Source organism: Tursiops truncatus, chromosome 1 (assembly GCF_011762595.2).
Source record: "Tursiops truncatus isolate mTurTru1 chromosome 1, mTurTru1.mat.Y, whole genome shotgun sequence".
NCBI classification, from domain to species: Eukaryota; Metazoa; Chordata; class Mammalia; order Artiodactyla; family Delphinidae; genus Tursiops; species Tursiops truncatus.
The window spans coordinates 105,322,855-105,346,407 of record NC_047034.1 but is presented as its reverse complement, the minus strand read 5'-3'; the positions used below and the strand labels follow the sequence as shown (position 1 = coordinate 105,346,407).

Below are 23,553 nucleotides of genomic sequence, written 5' to 3'. Positions count from 1 at the left end.
TTCTTCAGTGATCTCTTGGTTATTTAGTAGCATATTGTTTAGCCTCCATGTGTTTGTATTTTTTACAGTTTTTTCCTGTAATTGATATCTAGTCTCACAGCGTTGTGGTCAGAAAAGATACTTGATACAATTTCAATTTTCTTCAATTTACCAAAGCTTGATTTGTGACTCAAGATATGATCTATCCTGGAGAATGTTCCATGAGCACTTGAGAAGAAAGTTCATTCTGTTGTTTTTGGATGGAATGTCCTATAAATATCAATTAAGTCCATCTTGTTTAATGTATCATTTAAAGCTTGTGTTTCCTTATTTATTTCCATTTTGGATGATCTGTCCATTGGTGAAAGTGGGGTGTTAAAGTCCCCTATTATGATTGTGTTACTGTCGATTTCCCCTTTTATGGCTGTTAGCATTTGCCTTATGTATTGTGGTGCTCCTATGTTGGTTGCATAAATATTTACCATTGTTCTATCTTCTTCTGGTTTGATCCCTTGATCATTATGTAGTGTCCTTGTCTCTTGTAATAGTCTTTATCTTAAAGTATATTTTGTCTGATACGAGAATTGCTACTCCAGCTTTCTTCTGATTTCCATTTGCATGGAATATCTTTTTCCATCCCATCACTTTCAGTCTGTATGTGTCCCTAGGTCTGAAGTGGGTCTCTTGTAGACAGCATATATACGGGTCTTGTTTTTGTATCCATTCAGCCAGTCTGTGTCATGTGGTTGCAGCATTTAATCCATTTACATTTAAGTAATTATCAATTTGTATGTTCCTAATACCATTTTCTTAATTGTTTTGAGTTTGTTTTTGTATGTCTCTTCCTTCTCTTGTGTTTCCCGCTTAGAGAAGTTCCTTTAGCATTTGTTGTAAAGCTGGTTTGGTGGTGCTGAATTCTCTTAGCTTTTGCTTGTCTGTAAAGGTTTTAATTTCTCCATCGAATCTGAATGAGATCCTTGCTGGGTAGAGTAATCTTGGTTGTATGTTTTTCCCTTTCATCACTTTAAATATGTCCTGCCACTCCCTTCTAGCTTGAGGAGTTTCTGCTGAAAGATCAGCTGTTAACCTTATGGGGTTTCCCCTGTATGTTATTTGTTGCTTTTCCTTTGCTGCTTTTAATATTTTTTCTTTTACTTAAGTTTTGATAGTTTGATTAATATGTGTCTTGTTATATTTCTCTTTGTGTTTATCCTGTATGGGACTCTCTGCCCTTCTTGGGCTTGATTGACTATTTCCTTTCCCATGTTAGGGAAGTTTTCAACCATAATCTCTTCAAATATTTTCTCAAATATCTTCAAATATTTTCTTCAAATATTTTGTTTCTTTTTCTCTTCTTCTTCTGGGACCCCTATAATTTGAATGTTGGTGCATTTAATGTTGTCCCAGAGTTCTGAGACTGTTCTCAATTCTTTTCATTCTTTTTTCTTTATTCTGCTCTGCAGTAGTTATTTCCATTATTTTATCTTCCAGGTCACTTATCCGTTCTTCTGCCTCAGTTATTCTGGTATTGATCCCATCTAGAGTATTTTTAATTTCATTTATTGTGTTGTTCGTTGTTGCTTGTTTCCTCTTTAGCTCTTCTAAGTCCTTGTTAAATGTTTCTTGCAGTTTGTCTATTCTATTTCCAAGAATTTGGATCATCTTTACTACCATTATTCTGAATTCTTTTTCAGGTAGACTGCCTATTTCCTCTTTATTTGTTTGGTCTGGTGGGTTTTTACCTTGCTCCTTCGTCTGCTGCATATTTCTCTGTTTTCTCATTTGTTTAATTTCCTGTGTTTGGGGTCTCCTTTTCGCAGGCTGCAGGTTCCTAGTTTCCGTTGTTTTTGGTGTCTGCCCCCCAGTGGCTGAGGTTGGTTCAGTGGCTTGTGTAGACTTCCTGGTAGAGGGGACTGGTGCCTCTGTTCTAGTGGGTGGGGCTGGATCTTGTCTTTCTTGTGGGCAGGGCCGCATCCGGTGGTGTGTTTCGGGGTGTCTGTGAACTGAGTATGTCTTTAGGCAGCCTCTCTGCTAATGGGCAGGGTTGTGCTCCTGTCTTGCTAGTTGATTGGCGTGGGGCGTCCAGCACTGGAACTTGCTGGCAGTTGGGTGGAGCTGGGTCTTAGCATTGAGATGGAGATCTGTGGAGAGCTCTTGCTGATTTATATTACGTGGCGCTGGGAGGTCACTGGTGGTCCAATGTCATTAACTCAGCTCTCCCACCTCAAGAGGCTCAGGCCTGACACCAGGTCAGAGCACCAAGACCCTGTCAGCCACACGGCTCAGAAAAAAGGGAGAAAAAAAGAATGAAAAAGAGAATAATAATAGATGAAAAAAATATTTAAATAAATAATAAAAAAAAGAAGAGAGCAACCAAACCAATAAACAAATCCACCAATGATAACAAGTGCTAAAATCTATACTGAGATAAACATAAAAATTAGAAACAAATAAGTCGCAGACAGCAAACCCCAAGTCTACAGTTGCTCCCAAAGTCCACCTCCTCAATTTGGGATGATTCGTTGTCTATTCAGGTATTCCACAGATGCAGGGTACATGAAGCTGATTGTGGAGATTTAATCCGCTGCTCCTGAGGCTGCTGGGAGAGATTTCCCTTTCTCTTCTTTTTCGCACAGCTCCTGGGGCTCAGCTTTGGATTTGGCCCCACCTCTGCATGTAGGTCGCCTGAGGGCATCTGTTCTTCGCTCAGACAGGACGGAGTTAAAGGAGCCGCTGATTCGGGGGCTCTGGCTCACTCAGACCAGGGGGGAGGGAGGGGCACGGATTGCGGGGCGAGCCTGCGGCGGCAGAGGCCACTGTGACGTTGCACCAGCCTGAGGCGCGCCGTGCGTTCTCCCGGGGAAGTTGTCCCTGGATCACGGGACCCTGCAGTGGCGGGCTGCACAGGCTCCCAGGAGGGGAGGTGTGGATAGTGACCTGTGCTCGCACACAGGCTTCTTGGTGGCGGCAGCAGCGGCCTTAGCATCTCATGCCCGTCTGTGGGGTCGCGGCTGCTAGCCGCGGCTCGCACCCGTTTCTGTTGCGCCTTCAAGTGGCGCTTTTAATCCCCTCTCCTCGCGAACCCGGAAACAATGGTCTCTTGCCTCTTCTGTAAGTCCAGACTTTCTCCCGGACTCCCTCCCTGCTAGCTGTAGCGCACTAGCCCCCTGCAGGCTGTGTTTACGCTGCCAACCCCAGCCCTCTCCCTGCGCTCCAACCGAAGCCCGAGCCTCAGCTCCCAGCCCCGCCCGCCCTGGCGGGTGAGCAGACAAGCCTCTCAGGCTGGTGAGTGCCGGTCGGCACCGATCCTCTGTGCGGGAATGTCTTCGCTTTGCCCTCCGCACCCCTGTTGCTGTGCTCCCCTCCGTGGCTCCGAAGCTGTCCCCCTCCGCCACCCGCAGTCTCCGCCCGCGAAGGAGCTTCCTAGTGTGTGGAAACCTTTCCTCCTTCACAGCTCCTTCCCACTGGTGCAGGTCCTGTCCCTATTCTTTTGTCTCTGTTTTTCCTTTTTTCTTTTTCCGTACCCAGGTACTTGTGGAGTTTCTTGCCTTTTGGGAAGTCTGAGGTCTTCTGCCAGCGTTCAGTAGGTGTTCTATAGGAGTGGTTCCACATGTAGATGTATTTTTGATGTAGTTGTGGGGGGGAAGGTGATCTCCATGTCTTACTTCTCCACCATCTTGAAGGTCCTCCCTGACGAATGAGTTTTAACATCAAGGAGTTTGAAAAGTTCATTGATATAGTTTTCAGATTCCGTATTGCAACTAACCAAGTTAGTTTGATATATTATCAAAAGTTAATATCCCCAATTATATAAAAAGTCTGTTAAGAAAGTCCTCCTTTTGCTAACTGCACATATATTTGATTCATAAATTTCAATCAAAACAACATATCTCGGGCTTCCCTGGTGACGCAGTGGTTGAGAGTCCACCTGCTGATACAGAGGACACGGGTTCGTGCCTCGGTCCGGGAAGATCCCACATGCCGCGGAGCGGCTGGGCCCGTGAGCCATGGCCGCTGAGCCTGCGCGTCCAGATCCTGTGCTGCACAACGGGAGAAGCCACAACAGTGAGAGGCCCGCGTACAGCAAAAAAAAAAAAAAAAAAAAAATCTCAGCAGATTGAATAAGCAGATATGAGAATCCAGCTATATTCTATTAAGCCAGCTTTTAAAGAGATTTACAAAAATATAAAACAATGCTATTATTCTCATTAATTGTTTTTGTGTTGGAGAATGTAGTTATTTTTTATAATAACAATTTATGTTAACTTGTAATGGTTTTGTTATTTTTAAGTGAGTTAATATATATTTTTGAAATTTCTTGGTTTTAATTTCTCATGTGGCCAGTATTGATAGGTATCACCCACCTAAAAAGTGCTCTTTGAGGTCCTCCTCACTACATTTTAGAACACGAAAGGATCCTGAGGTCAAAAAGTTTGAGAACACAGCTCTCAATAAAATACACATTGGTATATTTTATTCCTGAAATTGTTCCTTGCTTCAAAGAACAAGCCCAATTCCCTCCAAGATGTACAGGAAGTTATCATGAAGGAGACAATAACTAAATCTATCAAAGGATGCAGACTACAGCACAGGCACCATACTTGTTAGTGCTGTCACTGTAGCTGGCTAGGGTGCCCCCCAATCTGACTGAGTGAGCATTGCTCCACGAACAAGCATCCGAATTCACCCATCAATTTAACAGACAGTTGTTCAGGGCCTCTTGTTTTCCAGGCACTGTGGTAAGTGGTAGAGGTGCAAAATAGAACAAGACAGTAGCTTTTAGGCAGAATGTGGAAGTTAAGATGAGTTCGTGCCTGTCTGTGACCGCCACTGGATAGCTGTGACGAGAAAACATTTGGGGCCATGAGATTATAATGATCCATTGAGAAGAAAAAGGTCGTGAAAGGTCAGGAAAATCAAACTTTGGACTAGTCTGAAATGCTAATAACACTAGGAATAAGTGAAGTTTTTCATTTAGCTTGGGTGGCTTGCCTGCAACATATGTTTTGAGAACACACATATGCATAACATATAGGTTTTCCCCCTTCAAGAAACTTCCAGCCCAGTGGTGGTAACAAAGTAGAGTTAAGAAAGTTGTGTTTTGGGACTTTTCATGGTGGTCCAGTGGGTAGGACTCTGCACTCCCAATGCAGGGGACCCTGGTTCCATCCCTGGTTGGAGAACTAGATCCCGCGTGCATGCTGCAACTAAGAGTTTGCGTGCCACAACTAAGAAGTCCTCATGCCACAACAACGAAAAGCCCGAGTGCCACAACTAAGACCTGGCGCAGCCAAAAATAAATAAACATTAAAAAAAAAAAGAAGAAAAGGAAAGTTGTGTTTCAATAAAATGAGGCAATCATATCAAATGCTGCAAAGATGTCGAGTAGGTAGGTCATAGGTGAAAGCAGCATGAAGCGGTTGAATTTTCAACATCATGTTAAGGAAGACTGCTTAAGAAAAAGTCAGATAAAGCAGTGAGATGGAATGGAACACATTATAATAGTTTCCAAAGATAAACAGCAGTGAACTCAAAGAAGAGGCTCTGGTTTTCTTTAGGCTGTTTATTGTACAGCCTTTAATTCACTATTAGGGAAGAGAAGATCCAGGAAACAAAAAGGCTTGGAAGAATGAGCACCAATGTAGCTTTTCCCTGCCTTTAATCAGACTAAATAACAAGGGCAGGTGGAAAGAGCAAGATTATTGGATCCAAAGATGGCAAAAGGGAGAGAAACTGTCTTTTTGGCCCTCACTGGCCACCCTTATTCCTTGCCATGATATAAGGAAAGAATATTCCTTCTCCCTGTAGCTGGATGGTTACCTTCAGGTCTTAGATCATAATACAGGCAGTGGGACTGAGCGATAAGAAAGGACAACGCAGGCTAAGAAAAGGATGTGTCTCTTTTCCCCTTTTCCCAGAGCCTCAGTGCACCCTATTCATTTATCCTCTGTCATTTAGATAGAGTTAGGTGTTTCCAGAGAAAACTGTCAGAGGATAAGTTTGAGGTTCACAGTGAAATTTAGGAAATAGAGAAAAAAATCAAGTCAAAAGCACAGGAACCAAAAAAAGAGGGAGGGCAAAAAAAAAAAATTGAAGTTCTCCCCAACACCTCCTCCCCACAATGAGATTGTCCCTTTTACAAGAAGAGGACCAGTGGCAAAGTCGTTTGCCTTCCCCAGGGAGCAAGCAAAAGGCTTTACAAACAGGGCTTAGTAAATAATTAATACAAACCAATGCTGAGGATACACTTAAAAAAATAGTTTGAAGCAAAAACCCAAGATGATAAGATAAATAGCAAAAACATTTTAAAGGATGGGCTCTACTCTTTCTGGCATCTTTGTGCTCTGTTAAGGGGAAGGGAGACCAGGAAATAACGGGTGGCTCTGGTCATGCTCTCTCTGGTCCATGTGGAGCTAAAGGGCACCCACTGGCTAGACAAGAGTTAGCAAAGGTACTTGATTTTTCGACATGGGGCTCCTTATTTCCTCAATTGGTGGATTTCTCAATGGCTTGTTCAAACTCTGAGGTGCTGTGACAGCTCCTGGACTGATTTCGACCACTGAATCCGACGAGTTGAAGCAGAATTTCAAATGCTGTTAACAATGCAGTATGTTGTGCATAAAGATAAATTAATTCACCATTAATCTCTCTTTTCTCAGAAACATGATTCCGGTGACAGAGTTCCGGCAGTTCTCTGAGCAGCAGCCTGCCTTCCGGGTTCTGAAGCCATGGTGGGATGTATTTACCGATTACTTGTCCGTGGCCATGCTGATGATCGGTGTGTTCGGATGCACTTTGCAGGTAGGTCCCTAGACTCATGTCAAAACAGAGCCAGGGGCTTCCCTGGTGGCGCAGTGGTTGAGAGTCCGCCTGCCGATGCAGGGGATGCGAGTTCGTGCCCCGGTCCGGGAAGATCCCACGTGCCGCGGATTGGCTGGGCCCGTGAGCCATGGCCGCTGAGCCTGCGTGTCCGGAGCCTGTGCTCCGCAACGGGAGAGGCCACAACAGTGAGAGGCCCGCGTACCGAAAAAAAAAAAAAAAAAAACAGAGCCAGAGCAAGTCACTAAGCCGTTGAAACCCCTTTAAAAAGAGTGTGTGATTTTTAACCATGTATATATTAGTTGCTCTTCTGTACTTATGCATGGTGTTTGTAATCATGGCAGGGAGCCTGAAGCCTGATTTCCCAAACTTTCCTAATTAGGTAAATACGGTACTTGTAAGATTTAACAGAGCTCAAAGAGCAGTTGACTATAGTCAAGTAATATTTGATGTCACAAACATTAAAGGGAGCCCTTTATCTCTCAAAGTTGGTTTTATACCCACAGCAAAATATAGAATATAGAAAAATATATTATGTATAGCCAGAGTGCCATTTATATTGTTAAAATGGAATGTTTTTCTTTATCTCTTATATTTACCCCCGATAAGATTTTCTGGGAGGACTGACATTTTGATGAGATATTATCTTACCCAATGCTTAGTTCTGAGTTAAATTGTAACTGAATCATAATTTGTTCTATATAGATACTGTATATTCATATACTGAATCCAGATTTTTTGCAAACCTATGTATCAGGCACCATACTTTTAGGACATATATACCTGTAAGCAGTTCATTTCTAGGGGGAAACTAAATAAACAAACAACAGAAAAGTATTTTTTTTTTCTGAAAAGCTCTATGCAAGTCCAAAGGAGACGAACAAGAGAAATGGTGTATTAAAACTTGAGAACCAGTCAGGAAAAGGGAGCTGGGGATGAAGAAAGTGCCAGGAAGAGGAAGGAAAGCTCCAAGTCATGGATATGAGAAAGGACATGACATCACTAGGAAACAGTCATTAGGATTGACACCCTTTGGGTGTCATCAGCATGAGAGTTGAAGCCATGCCCGGGAATGGAGTCACCCCAGGAGAATGTGGTTGGTGAGATGATGTCAGGAATCACAGTAAAGAGTGAATGAATGAAAAGGAGACTCCTCTGGAGAAGGCTGAGTAGGGGCAGCCATAAGGATGGGGGGGAACCAAGAGAGAGGAGGGGCTCAGGTGTGGTCAGTGATGGCAGGTGGTTCAACTAACTCACGGGCTAAGGGGAGAAAAGCAGTAACTAGGGCATTAGAAATCTTAGTGTCACTGGTTGGAAAAGTGAATGGGAGTTAAAGGCTTATGGAACTTTCAAGTAGATCATCTGAGAGAAAGGAGAGCCAGGAGAGAGCGAAATAGCTAGAAGTGGTGCAGAGGAGAAATAAAGACCTTTTTAATGTTGATTTTAATAATAGTTAACATCTAGTGCTTCCTACGTGTCAGACACTCTTCTGAACACTTTACACATGTTTTAAATCATTTCATCCTCATGCCAACCCTAGGATATACTATTATCATCCCCGTTTATAGATGCAAAACTAAGGCACAGAGAGATTAGAGAAACTTCCAAGGTGAGTAGCAAAACCCTTATTGAAGTCCAAGCAGTTTGGCCCCAAAGTCCCTATCCTTAATCCCTAACACCATGCTGCTTTTTATTTGTGGGCTGAAAATATCTCGCCCTCCTCCCCCCACCAAAAAAAAGGATGCCAATGAAAAACTAGAGTTTGAAAGAGAGAAAGGGCATTAATTCATTCATAAATAAAACAAATAGTTGTTGAAGAATCTACTGTGTGCCAGGCACTGTTCTAGGGGCCAAGCATTATCAGTGCAGGAGGAAAGAAATAAAAGACAAATATCCCAGCCTTAAAGAACTTAAATTCTGTGGGGGAAAAAACAAGCAAAATAAGCAAAATCAGTTGGTAAATTATATATGTTAGAAGGTAATAAGGACAATGAAAAAGAAAATAAAGCATACGAGGATGGTAGGAGATCACAGCAGGTGAGATTAAGAGTTGTGGTTCTCAAATAGGGTGGCCTCACTGGGAGGTGACTTTTGAGGAGGGAACTGAAGTCGGTGCGGGAGTGGGCCTTGCAGATGTCGTGGAAGCGGGCCTTGCAGATGTCCCGGGAGGAGCCATCCAGACAGAGGGAACAGAAAGAGTAAGAGACACGATGAACAAAGCAGTCACAGGACCCCTCCCCTTCTGCAGGAGAATTTGACATTTGGCTTTCTCAGCTTTCTAGCTCAGCTTCCCTGGGAGCCTGATAGAGGTAGAATGTTAACTGTGTTACTAGGCAACATTGCTTATGGCATAAATGGCTGCTGATTGGTCAACTGCATCTGGGCTGGGAGAATGATAAGCGCCTGGTAGGAAGCCATAGATGGGATTTCTGTGACTGTGGTGACACTTGTAACTGGGCATGTCCCTTGATACATGGAAGGTGTATCTACTGAGTTACAAGAGCTATTGGCTCCTTTGGAGCATAAGGCATCAAAGCCAGAGTAACTCCGGAATCTGCCTACAGTGGATCTCTTTTTCTTGCATCTGAGATGATCGTGGAGAAGCTTAGGGAGAGACTAGCTCCTGGGCAGCCGTGTGGACCACCACACAGGCAGTTGTGAAGATTCCCCCAAAGGGAGAGAGTCTGATGCTGCCTGGCTGACAAGCTGTGACTCCAATCCTGTTTCTTTCCAATGATTCTCGTACCAAATGAGGTTTATGATAATACTATAAGTTTGAATGTTGAGATGATCCTAGGAAGACCCCTGGTGATGTCGCAGGCCTGAAGCATGGGTATTCCTCGCATGTTGAGGGAAAAGCCAGGTGGCCAGTGGGCTATAGCAGAGTGAGGAGAAGAGTGGTAGAAGAATGAGGCCTGAGAGGTAACAGCTGCCGGATCATGTAGGGCCTGGAGGCCACTGTAAAAGTTCTGTCCTTGCTCTGACAGAGGTGGGACATGTTTGGAGGGTTGGCATTATCTGACTTAGGTTTTGACAAGACCACTCTAGGTGTTGAGAATACAGTATGGTGGGGGGGGCGGCAAGAGCTGAAGCAGGGAGACTACTGAGAAGGCTAGTGCAATAATCCAGGGAAGATATGAATCAGATGGCTTGGACCAGGACTGAAGCCGTGGTTCTGGATATATTTTGAAGGAAAAAACATTAAGACTTGCTAGAAAATTGAACTGAGCGTGAGTGATGTGTATGAGAGAAAAAGAGAAATCAAGAATGACTCTTAAGATTTTGGGGCCTGAGCCACTTGGAAAAAGTTTGTTTTTGAGCATGTTGAGTTTGAAATATGTTAGATATCCAAGTGGAGAAGTAAGCAGTTGGATATAAGACCCGGTAGTTCAGGGTAAGAGAAGAATGGTCAGGAGGAAGGATGTGATGGATCCAGGATCCAGGTGGGATTATCCTTGATTTGGGTGGAGGGCGTACCTTCCACAAGATGCATTTTATTGCAGGAGAGGAGAGGCACAGTAAGATGGGAGTGTGTGCCTTGTAGCTTCTGTGAAATAGTAAGTGACACATCTGCTGAGCGATTGTGAGGTAAGGGAGGTAGCAGGATGTGGCAACAAGGTAGGTAGTAGAGAAGGGCGAATTTTGGAGTGGCAAGTTTGGGAAATAGCAGAGGGAGGTGACATAGATCTGCAGGAGGACTCTATGTCTGTCTTTATTACTGTGCCACGCGCAGCACCAGCACTGCCACAGGACCTGCTTATGAACAAGCACAGGAGTCGTTTCTCCTTTTTTTTTTTTAATTTTTAATTTTATATTGGAGTATGTAGTCGTTTCTCTTGTTTACTTATTTCATAGCAGGATGAAATGCAGAAAAGAGAAACCACACAGAGTATCTATAAGAACTAGTAGCTAACTTGGAACAAAATAAATGAAAATGGTAGTGTGGACCTATGGAAATGTCTATGATGAACATCATTTAGGGATGTGGCCACAGTGAGTTCAGAAGGGGATTCAAGAACAACTTAAGCATCTCTTCCTGAGCCCTGGTCAGAACCCTCTTCCTGGAGCACAGCCCCCGTCATGTCTCTCTGCTGCACAGAAGCATCCCACTTAGCACCCTGCCCAGCACGCTGAGTACCTGCTCCTCAGATGGGTGACCTAATCTGGACACTTCACACACAGGCCTGTTTTATCCTTACAGCCTTTAAGAAGAATATGGACGCCAGTTGGGTACAGGAAGTGTAGTCTGAGATGTCAAGATTCTAAAAAATGTGGAATACCCCAAAGGAAGATTCCATCAGAACATGAAGGTTACCAGGCTCAGAATTCATATGGGATGGACCATTTGTTCAACAAACATCCCTAAGCACCCGAGATATGTCAGGCATTATATGGGGTGCTCGAAACACTGAAAGAGAAATACAGTACAGCCCCTGCCGTCAGACTGCTAATAGTCTACAGACTGTACAAATACAGAAGCAGTGCCATTTGGTGTGTAAGCGCTTTTATGGTGATAGATTTCAAGAGCATTAAATATGATGTCATCTCAGCTACTGGAAGTTAGGGACTTGAGGAGGTGAATTTGAGCTAATTCTCAAAGAATGAGTATACAACTCCAAAATATACATTTTTAAAAAAGAGGAATGGAAGAAAAAATCAGCATAAGCAATAGATTTAGTGTGATCATTTCACAAAGCCCTCATTATGGGTCCTCATGGCATTTTCAGGGGCATCCTGCACTGGGTGGGGCATTCCCACAGAATCCAGGATGCTAATAGCACTCGCATCGAGTGATACTGGTAAGGAACCTGTGCTACCTGTGTGTAGAATCCTTATGTACTTTATTTAGCTCCCAGAAGGACCCTTGGGGAGTAGATTAGTCCCATCTTTCAGGTGAGAATTCTCGTCTGAAAGGTTACGTAATGCCCCCAAAGCCAAGAGGGATGCAGCGAGGGTTCAGATCTCAGGTCAGTTCTCCAGCATGTGGCTTTCACCCCTGTGCACCCTGCTGTGGGATATTATGGAATCATTACAGTTGCACAGATCTGTGGCCAAATTTTGGCTCGTAAAACAGGATTTTAAGTATAAAAACAAGTGCAAAATGACTGAAAGAGAAAATAGAAAGTTATAAAAAGAATTGATTTTCTGAATTACAGCTTAGATTCTCTAAAAGATTATTCACTATACACCTGCTATTAAAAAAAAAAACTTCCAACCTATAGTGAACATTGAAGAGAAAAGAAATAAGATATAAATTACTGAAGAAAGTAAAACCACTCAGTATTCATATTACAAATGAAAGTAATGTTTCCAAGGGGGAGAATTTAATCTCTTATTTTAGCTCTCTTATGATAATCCTCTGAAATTGGTTTAATGACTGATAACTTCATAAACAAAAGGTTCTCTGTGAAGCTCAAAATCCTTTCCCATTTCCAAGGTGATCTTACAATAATCAAAATATGTTTTTATGCCTTGATTTTCCTTTTGTGAAATGAAAGTGCAGTCATTCTGATCTTACTTACAAAACAAGTTAACGCTTGGGGTTTGAAAACACGACAAAGCAAAATCTAAGTAGGGTTAGAAGAGCACTCTGGTGGTAAACTAGGAATCCAATTGTTTTGGACTATTTTCTAAATGGCTTCTTCCAATGGCAAACACTATTTCATTATCTCTTTATTCCTAAAAGATTGTGTGCCTATAGGTTTAACACTATGTAGCTTTAAAGATACTGGGGGAAGGAGGAAGTCATCGACTATCAATGGGATGTTGATTCTTTCTTGCCCTGATGTAAAAGGATTAAAGTCAACACTTGTCTTACTCATCTGACAAATATTTATTCGTTTCTGAGCAAGTAGCTATTTTCAAGGCTGCCATGGGATAAGAGCATGCATAAAGAGCATTCCTTAGATTACATCAGAAAGAAACAAAGAAACAAATATAAACTCATTGTAAACCAGGAGAGTGTACGTATCCTATTTCTGTACAGTCACAGACCCTCAAGGACCCATAGCGTAAACACCCAATCTTGTGCTATAAATAAACAACATTATTCAACTACTCAAAACACTCAATAAAATAGACGAAATCCTGAAAGGTCAACACGTTGCTTCCTGGAAAAATAAGATTGCTTTAGATCTCTGCTCCGTGACTCCAGGTTATCTTATGATGACCAAATCCACAACAGCCCATCGTCAGGCCATTACCAAATATAGAGTTAACAGTTAGAAACCAGAAGCAGGAACTGGAAGACAAGCCCCCTGAAAACCCTAGGGGACTGCTCTGTGACTGCTACACAGGAAAGACATTTCCTGCTTTCTGAATTGGGTGGGTGGGGGGGGAAGCCAAGGGAATGATTTCAATGACTTGAAACCACCTACCAAAAAAAAAATTCCTTGTGGACTAAGCCAGTCGCCAGGAGCAAACTGGCTGGCACCAGCAGGATCACACTGGACAAGAGTTGGTGCATCTGAGCTGCTTGGTTGGAGTTAATCCCCACTTTTATTTTTGGTACATACTCAACTGCTTCTCTGATTTAGAACCATCAGCATCAACGCCATGGCACATGGCCTTCAGCCGATAATGCTCACAGGCAGTTCACTGGAAAGCACGGGTGGTAAAAATTATAGACCGCAGAGGGATTTCAGAGTAGTTCATTTTGATAATGTGCCCTGAATCCTTGCTTCTATAATACCTCTCTCCCCCAGTCCACTGTCCCATACTAACCGGGATCTCTAGTAGATCTTTTTCTTTTGCCAGATCTGAATTTACAGATGGAGACTCAGAAATTCGTACTTAGATTAGCCTATTGTTTAAGGTGAAATTCAGAATGCTAATGAAACAGCAGATAGCACCAATGGGTAGGCTTAAAATGAAGACCTCGTCTACGATATGTTTTATAAAGTTTCTGTGTACCCACGACATGTCAATATTCTACTTCAGTCTTTGGAGAATATGAAACAAAAATCATTTGATGGTGAACATAATTTTAAAGAAAACCTTTCGCATCTCTGTAGGGATGGCGGTAGATGCTGTGAGAGAAACACTACTTCAGAATCCCTGTTACATCTAGTAACAAAAATATGCCTCAGTTAGGACTTCCTTGTTATGGTGGTTTATTCAAACTGATACTTTTTTCTTCCCTAGAACTTTATTTCTTGTCATCTATCACCTTGACAACTTAATGTGCAGTGAATTCCTGGCCACAAGAATAATATATGAGTGCCTTTCACCTCACTTGCTTGGGTTTAACACAGGGCATGAATCTAAATGCTTTTCTTAGATCATCGGATGCCGTCCAATGCCAGTCAGTGAATGGGGAACATTTCCTTTTATTTCACTGTTATGGATTGTTATGACCATGTTGCCATTGATTGTTTAATATTACATCTTTTCCCTCAAATAATAAAGCACTGACAGAGTACTGGATGTTTTTCCTACGTGAAGCAAATGAGATTTACTGTATATTTAGTCTCTGTTGTGGATCCTGTACTGTAAATCACCAAAATCCATGTTTAAAAATCTCTGTTAAGTGGGTTTATCACGATATGGAGGGAGATAATCTTGTATTTCTAATCAGGACCCCTGATTTGGAGACCCTCCCCGATCCTCTCATCCTATCAGGCGAACAGATCCACTTGAATTCTTCTGTCCTCGCTTGGTTCCTCTCCAAGGCCCTTCTTTCCCATTTCGCTGAGAACACTGACCACATCTGGATCCTCCCAGCCATACAGTGACCCTGTGCTAAGGCTTAGGCCAACACTGGACTACATTTTAATTACAAGGCTAGTAAGTTTCTAGGTTATATCTGGAGTCTTCTATTTAATATAAATAATGAGCGCTGCTCCTTTGTCCCCTATACTACTGTTTTCTTGTAAAATCCTGCATTTTTATTATTTTATAATCCCTATTGTTTTGGGACATCTGGCCTTCATATAGTTTTTCTTTAAATCTAGTGTCATTGTTTTGTGTCTAATTTTTAAACTATGAAATAAAACACTCCCAACTAGAAAGATGCATACCAACTAAAAGATTTAACAAAAAATAAGATACCACTCAGAATGGCAACAAAAACTATCAGATATCTAGGAATTAAGCTAATCAAGAATACACAGAGACTTCCCTGGTGGCACAGTGGTTAAGAATCCGCCTGCCAATGCAGGGGACACAGGTTCGAGCCCTGGTCTGAGAAGATCCCACATGCCGTGGAGCAACTAAGCCTGTGCGCCACAGCTACTGAGCCTGCGCTCTAGAGCCCACGGGCCACAACTGCTGAGCCTGTGCACCCCAACTACTGAAGCCCGCGCACCTAGAGCCCACGCTCCGCAACAAGAGAAGCCACGGCAGTGAGAAGCCCGCGCACATAACGAAGAGTAGCCCCCGCTCACCGCAAGTAGAGAAAGCCCGCGCGCAGCAACAAAGACCCAACGCAGCCAAAAATAAATAAATAAATAAGTTTATAAAGTAAAAAAAAAAAAAAGAACTTAAAAACTTTTAAATGCCTAGTCAATGACATATAAGACAATTTGAATAAATGGAAAGACATTGTATGTCTTTGGATGGCACAAACTTGATATTACAAAGATGTTCAGTCCTCACAAATTAGTTTATAAATTCAAAGCAATATTAAGAAAAGTCTAATTAGATTTTTTTTTAAGAAAAAGCAACTTGGTGAACATATACCAAAATTTATTTGAAGAGTGCTCACTTATGGTGGTGAAGAGGAATAGAATGGTGTAAGGTGATAAAAGGAAAGAAAAGAAACAGAGGAGGAAGAGGAGATGAAGGAGATGGGGAGGGAGGGGTTTTGCAGGACCTGATAACATACTGTACCTTGAGAAATATGGAGAGTTCAGCCCTCTGCCCCGAGGGTCCCCAATCCCACCGCACACACAACAAAACACTTTGACTATATGAACTAATTTCTTCAGAAGCTCCATCTAATTCTCATCCCTTTTCCAGTTGTAAATTTATAAATCTCTGTGCAAATATTCTATTTCACAAGCAGGAAATTTCCTAACTCTAGATTTCACAAGTGGGTAAATTGTTAGCTCTAAGATTTAGCATCCCTCTGTTTCAAAAACAAAACTCTAGTTGGAAGAATTACCTCTAATTGTTAGGAATAGAAACTTTATAAGGCCAGGCCTCGTCTGTAGGGTTCATTCCCACATCCCCAGAATGAAAGACAATAGCAGTCCTGTGGGTCATGTGTAAGCGCTCACCAGAGTTCATTCTGTGGAATGAAGGGACGAGTGAGTGAGGAAAAGTGGATGAGACATTTTTGGCATGTGCTAATGTACAGTGAGCATTTAACGGCTGTGGAAAGGGACTGAGACCTTTGAATTACAGAGATACTGTGCTAATTTCTGGGTATTTTACACCATAACTTAAGAGATTGTGACCAGCATAAAAGAGAGACCAAAAACCCTTATATGAGACCTGGCTGAAGGTATATATAGCCTAAAGTTGAGAAGATTGATGGGACTATGAAAACAGACAGGAGATGCTCAGAGAGCTGCCATGTGGAAAGTGTAGATGTTTTAAACTGATTCCACGTGTCCTAGAACACCAAATAGAACCAACAGCAGAAGTTTTAGGAAAGAAGATTTTCGCTCAATACAAACTCAACTTTCAAAAAGTTAACAACTTTCTGAAAATGTCATGTTAGGTAGTGAGATTCCTATTATTGCAGATGCCCATTGTAGAGAGTGAATAGCCTGGTGGAGGGGAGGCTACAAGGAGAGTCCACGTGTCCTCAGACAGAACCATGCGCATTTGTCTTTAACATATAATAAATAGTTCCAGGCAATGGGGTTAGGCAGTGATAAAAATGACAAGGCCCTGCCAAAAAAATAAAGATACATTTAAAATATAATGTCAGATGTAAGTGCTTTGTAAGGAAAAAGCAGTGTAAGGAGAGAGAGGGACAGGGGTCCTACTTTAAGTAGGGTTGTCCTCTCTGAAAAAGTCACATTGGAGCAGAACTAAAGGAACTGAGAGAGGGAGGTATGTGGGTATCTGGGAGAAGAACATTCCAGGCAAAGGAATCACAAGAGGCCAGTGTGGCAGATATAGAGACAGCACGGGGGAGTGTAGCCCCTTGCAGTGTTTTCTTGCTAGGATCCACTGTGTAAGACTTGAAGTCAGTATTGACCTAAATTGAGCATTACTGCAAATGTCAGCCTTCTGAGATTTAAGCTTCAGACTTGCCAGAGTTAAGAAAAAGCATTTAATCCTGCGGTATCTGGAACCTGGGACCTTATGAACTACCAAAACAATTAGTATTACCTCTTTGTTGACACTTAACTAACCACAGTGTGTGGAAGCAAATGTTAAGAACATATCTCATGGCCCATTCAAGACTTCAGGTTGCTAAAAGGCAGGATCTGTGTGTGAGACATCTTTGTACCCACCTTTGTGTCTTAGACCTAACGCTCAAGAAATGTGTGTTGAGTGAATGCATCAATGTGCTTCAGCAGCTCTAAGAATTCATTGACTCTTTTAATAATAAAAACAATTGTACAAACTGTCATTTAAAACTGGATCATAAACTGATGGAGGAAAGCTTTGTGTGGGATAATTAACGACAAGGTGATAAAAATCAGATCTCCCCTGAAAAAAGTAGAAAAAGCGGCCAGCAGCAAATGATCTCTCTTTAGTAGCATCAGAGATTAACCACAGCACTCTGCAGAGCTGGACAGGAATACTAGGAGCATCTTCTCTAGAGTAATTAGCATAAACCTAGTGCCAGAGAAGGGAGACAGGCCCTTATGCTTGAGCAATAAACCTGAAAGAAAAAGTCCTTTGAGGATGTACCGCAAAAATGTGCTAATAATAGATCAACAATTCCTGACTTGTATATGTTATATGCCCTCACATGTTAGAAAACTACAGCCAAAGTTTGTGTATAAAAAAAAATCATGCTGTTGTGACAGAGAAACTTAAGAAACTATAGACATTGAGGCACCTCAGTAGAGCAAGTTACAGAATCATTTCAGTGAGACCAATGAAGTATATTTTTACAGAACTGAGAATTTATGTTTTGGCCATATGTGGTTGTTTTATAATAAAGTTGAATGCCATGGTGAAAACCAGGTTTTTCTTACCCGGATGATTGCCCATTCATACAGATGTCGTATGGAGAAGAATATTTCGGGCATCCCCAAATAAACCACATTATGAGTGTTGATTGAGTTCTGTAACAGTATTAGTACTTGATCTTGTACCCATGGAATAGATTTTATGAACTGCCCTGAGAGCCTAAAAACCTCCATGTTGTTTTGTGGGAAAATGGTTTCTTCTTTCTAAACAACGAGTTTTCAAATGAACTTTTGAGGGCTTGCTAATGTTCATTAACTATTTAGTATACTTTAGTCTTTTGGAGATTTTTTAAAATTCGTTTAAAATTTAGTGGTTTCTGAGTCATGGTGATATTTTCATGATATTTGTTTATTCTAATCTAAGAAGGTTATAATCCTGCACTAGTTAAATGTCTTTTAAAAATAAAAATAATAGAATTTCAGAATTGGAAAAGAATTTAGAGGTGATTTAGTATAAGTTCTCATCCAGTATAGAAATCTTTTATAGTTCCTTGATGGATTAATATCTAGTTTCTACTTGAGTGTATTTGGTGATAGCAAGAAGTGTTCTGTTTAATGAAATTTTTGCTATGAAACTGCAGATAAATCAGCGCATATTTATTGAATGTTGACTAGGTTCCCAGCACTGTTAGGTATTATTGGGAATAAAAAATAATTTAAGGCTCCATCTCTGCCCCAAAGGAGCTTAAGGAATAGTTGGAGAAGCAAAATAACACATTCATTCATTGTACCAGTTTATTCAGTATGCGATGTTATAGGCACTGTGCTAAGTTCTGACAACACAAAACTTGGTCTTGGACCTGAAGTTGTTTAAACTGTTGCAAAGATGGACATTCACATACATCCTTCTAAAACAGAAGATAATTGCTGCGAGGTGTGTGTGTGTGTGTGTGTGTGTGTGTGTGTGTGTGTGTGTGTTCATATTGCAATGACCATATATTGCAATAGCTGCAAAAGAGGAAGGATAGTTAAGTCTACCTGGGGAAATCACGTTTCTTGATATTCTAGGTAGGATGGTTTAAATTATATTCCTGAAAAAAAAAATGTGTTGTGGTGTGTTACAAAGAATAAGACTTGTGGGGCAAATGTCCACATGGACGTGTCTAGCAAATAAGACTTTCAGCTTTTTAGATGTAACAGCACTTTATTTCTAAGAATAAAGGAGTAAAGGCTTTTAAATGTACACATGACTGTTCATCATGTAATAGCAAGTTTAAATCTTTAGCTCTCCTAAGAAATAAACTATGTTAACTGGCAATATTAGAGTTAGCTACTTTAAATTTGAGTTGGCATCTCCCTACTCAAGGTATATTAGTCTTAAGAGCTACTGAGATTCTTTGCACCGATACCTAAAGCTAAGGCTGTGTAATCTTAAATTCCAATACATTAGCTTATGTTTTGGGATGTTGATGTTAAGTTTTAAAATGTTGCTGCTGGATACTGGACTCAGAAAATACCTAATGCATGATGAGACAATGTTGTAGAGATCCCTTTCTGAATCACTTTTGTGTATCATTGTACTGGTCAGTTTCTTAACTTAATATTTTTAGAAATTCTGCAGTATACGCCACAAATCTTTTGTCTAATAAGCAGGCCATCAGCTACATCATCATTTTACCTTGTAAGGAACCTCATATGCTCAGCGGAAATATAAAATCTTGGTTAATTTTTATAACTTCAGCTAGGTCAAGTAAATTAAAGAGAAGAGTTAAATCTTTCCCCAGAGCTTCAAGCAGAAAACATGGACTCTGCCATGTGATTTTGGGTAAAATACGTGGCCTTTCTGAGCCAGTTTTATTAAAGGAGCAGGCTTGGCATCATTTCCACTTCACAGATAAGAAAAAAAAATGATGGTAAAATAGAAATTTATTATTTTTAGTCTTTTAAACTATAGACTTCAAATGCCTTCTTTTCATCTGGGGCATTTCCATATGTCACAGGTGTGATGAGTTGGGCCTCTGATTGAGAGAAGTCTGAGATCAAGGTCCACAATGCCCAATTCTTCCCTCCCACAGCTATCTGCCTTCCTCTCCCAGAGGATCTGCAGGAGCTATATAGACAGAGGACAAGACAGGCAAAAGAACATTTAATGAAAACTAAGCTCTGGCCCCAAACCTCACCGTCACTCTCCTGGTGAGCTAGGCTAGAACTCGGTTAAGTCACAAGGACTTCCTTTGCCTAAGTGCTGAAGACCTGGACCAGAAGCTGGAGGAAGCACAGGAAGCCTCCTTACCCTCTTTCCCTGTACTTTAATCTCTGTTTGCCCAGATGAAGAAAAGGGGAACCTGGGCAAGGAGGAGACAGGGTGAGGAAGGGGTGGGGAGGAGGAAATTGACTATTGATTCTCCCTAAAGCCAAGAGGAGAGCTTATGTGAGCTATCCTCCCCTGGCCCTCCTAGGGTATAATCCACTTCCAAGAGAGAGCAGCTCCAGACCCACCCTATCACATCAACTTCAAGGAAGAAGAGAGACTTCAAAGTGATGGCTTCTAAGAGGAGCTCTAAAAAGAGACTCCAAACAAACTAATTCCAAGAGATCCCCTGCTTGAACTCAGAGCCTTAACCCCTTATGAGCACCAAGGTTTAATACTACTCCTGAAATGTTGCCATGTCTACTTGCCCTCCTTCTAGAAAGAAGTAAGGAGGAACAAAGAAGAGTCTTGAGTCCTGCCCAGAGATCAGCCATCTAGATGAGTCAGAAAAAAGGAAAAATCCATAACTGAAATTCACCTTATATGGTAAAAGATCTATTCGCTTGGAATGTGTGGAACCAAATTAATGGTATTTCTGCAGTCCAGGATAGCTTAACTTCCAAAAAGCATAATGGCTGGGAAAAAAATTCTCCTACCGTCCACCACACCTAAATGATAAATTGTCATGACTCTTACCTTACCTACAAGTCTTCTTGTCATAACAAGGTACAGCTACCACAGCCTGGCAGTTGACATCATTCACTTGCCGAGTACTAGAGCAAATTATTCTTTGATTACTATAGAAAATTTCTAAAATAAATGATCTTTTTTTAAAAAGATTCTTTTAATACTTTTTTGTTTATTTGTATGATTCCAGTGTTAGAATTCTGTATCTTTGTGCTGTTTGTACATTGGTGTGGATAGTCCAGAGGATTTATGTTTCTCCGGGACTCTCCCAATTTCTTTTATCTTACTACTGCTCACAGATTTATCAGTGAACTGCAGGGTGTCCAGAGATAAGTCAGTTGAGTACAGAACTATGGTTTCAGTCCCTGGGGGTCGCTTCAGAGCTTTTTCTTATTTCAAGAGCATAATTATAAATATTTCAAAATTTTAAGCACCAGAAACAAATTGTCTTGGTTATGAATCACTAACAATATGTTCCTAATGTTTATCCATAGTTTTTGTAGATGCACTGAATTTTCTCGCATGGTTTGACTTTGAAATGGATGCTTTCCACTTAGATCTTATATTGCCATGGATCGGGCTTCCCTGATGGCGCAGTGGTTGAGAGTCCACCTGCTGATGCAGGGGACACGGGTTTGTGCCCCGGTTTGGGAAGATCCCACATGCCGCGGAGCGGCTGGGCCCGTGAGCCATGGCCGCTGAGCCTGCGCATCCAGAGCGTGTGCTCCGCAACGGGAGAGGCCGCAACGGTGAGAGGCCCGCGTACCGCAAAAAAAAAAAAAAAAAAAAAAAAAAAAAATTGCCATGGATTAAATAATTCATTAGTCTACTTGGCTTATGGGAAAATGCCATGAAGCAAAATGAAAACAGTTTTGAATCTCGTCCACTCCCTCATTTTTCTTTTCTTTTTTTGTGTCCTGGAGAAGCTTTTCTCAAAAGAAAGGAGACGAAAACATAACATAGATACAACTAAAATACAAGCTACAGGAAACGAAAGCATCCTTGATGGCTGGAAAGTCTCAGGCTGACCAAGGGTTTAAAAAAAATTCACATTCATAGTATGTATAGTCATCCTTACCCTCTAAAAGTCAGTGTCTGTATATTCATAGTGGTAGGAGAATTGCCTTTATTAAGAGAGGTATCAAAATGCATACAGGATCCTAAAGTAGGTGTGATGGTTTCTTCTTTCACTTGGAAATGAAATGAATAGGTTGTGCCTCCCAAATCTGGCACTCTCTTTGTGTACCTTCAATGAGTCAGCACTTAGCTCCGGCTTTAGGAATCACTAGGCTGACATCACTTGGCAATTTGGAGGTTGTGTGAAGTGAGCTGTTTCATCTCAGAGGAAGGTAGCTAAGGCAAATTTTTCCAGATGTCCACTGGCATCTGATTTTATACATGTGTGTACTTGCCGTTGTTGTGGTTTGTTTTCCTTTGGGGAGGGGGCACAGTGTGTGTTTATTCACCTCATATTTAGTACATACTTACTTTGTGCCAGGCAACGTCAACAAGGTTGGAGCTTGCCTTTAGAGAGCTTATTGGTCTAGGAGGTAAAATGATAATAGCCAATTACACTGTGTTTCCACAGGTACTACGATAGAGGGAAAATCAGTACTTAAAAACTGCTCCAGTTAACTGTATACTTTTGTTCTGTTAATGTATAGTAATGACTCGGGTAATTATGCTTTAACTTTTTCAATGTTTAATTCTTCCACCAGACTGGTGGCATTTTATGTTCCTCAAGCAGAGAAATTTCTGATGATGCTTCACTAGAGAAGATTTGCTTGATGTCTGGTTTTTAATCATGTACAGATGAATCCTATAGCAAGTGTAGTGTTGTTATACCTTATCACCAAGAGAATTCGTTAATTCAAAAATCTAAGTTTTAGGGCTTCCCTGGTGGCGCAGTGGTTGGGAGTCCGCCTGCCGATGCAGGGGACGCGGGTTCGCGCCCCGGTCCGGGAGGATCCCACGTGCCGCGGAGCGGCTGGGCCCGTGAGCCACGGCCGCTGAGCCTGTGCTCCGCAACGGGAGAGGCCACGAGGGTGGGGCCCGCGTACCGCAAAGAGAATAAAATATAAAATAAAAAAAAAAAAAATCTAAGTTTTAATCAGCTCACCCCTCCAACCCCTTCGATTTTTTTCCCTAGGACATTGCCTTCATGCCCCAGAGGTGCCAGGGTATGATCTTGTGCCTCTCCTTTTCCTGTTGCTATTGAGGAAATGAGCAACCAATAAAAACAGACTTTTTACTCAGCCCTTGTGTTTATTAATAAACATCTGAAAGTTTGTCAATTATCTCTAGACTGCTCGCTCTCTTTCTCTCTTTACTCTCTGGGTCTAAACTTCCTCCATACGCAGGGTGTTATTTCCTGACCAACACATGAGTTTTAAACATTGTCATTAAAGAAGAAAGATACCATGTGCACAGCAGGCAGGAAATGATGCCACACCCTTGCAGTTATGCTTTTCCATTTCCCCTGGAGACAAGGACTCGTTTGTGTTAGTGAGAGTGATGCAGTGTGTGTGGTGATCATGGATGCCTGTTTTTGTGCTCCAGGGGTGATTGCCCCCAAATACACGTGTATTGGACTTGGAGAATAGTAAGCCTTTTGAATATGACATTTGCTGAGAATGAAATCACTTAAATCTTCGCCCTTTTAAAACCATCTTCCCTGCCTTTTCAGTTCCTTCTTTCTCAACAAGATTTCTTGGTACTTAAAATATTTTCAGTAGTTAGCCTTAAAACAGATTCTGCATTCTCAGAGTTAATCCTATCACT

At 41.6% G+C, this 23,553-nt stretch overlaps 1 protein-coding gene across 4 annotated transcripts in view; it reads left to right on the top strand.

Annotated features, from left to right (window-relative positions):
* The window catches only part of LRRC8C (leucine rich repeat containing 8 VRAC subunit C), a 91,615-nt gene that overhangs the window by 50,990 nt on the left and 17,072 nt on the right, over positions 1 to 23,553 (top strand). For 3 of the 4 annotated variants that reach the window (XM_073811334.1, XM_073811340.1, XM_019920124.3), the window contains one exon: positions 6,639 to 6,780. In XM_073811334.1, the coding sequence (XP_073667435.1) occupies positions 6,643 to 6,780 (138 nt within the window). In that variant the 5' untranslated portion in view covers positions 6,639 to 6,642. Of the gene's footprint in view, positions 1 to 6,638; positions 6,781 to 20,524; positions 20,632 to 23,553 lie in introns of those variants that run through there. The other variant, XM_073787520.1, reaches the window with a different exon arrangement.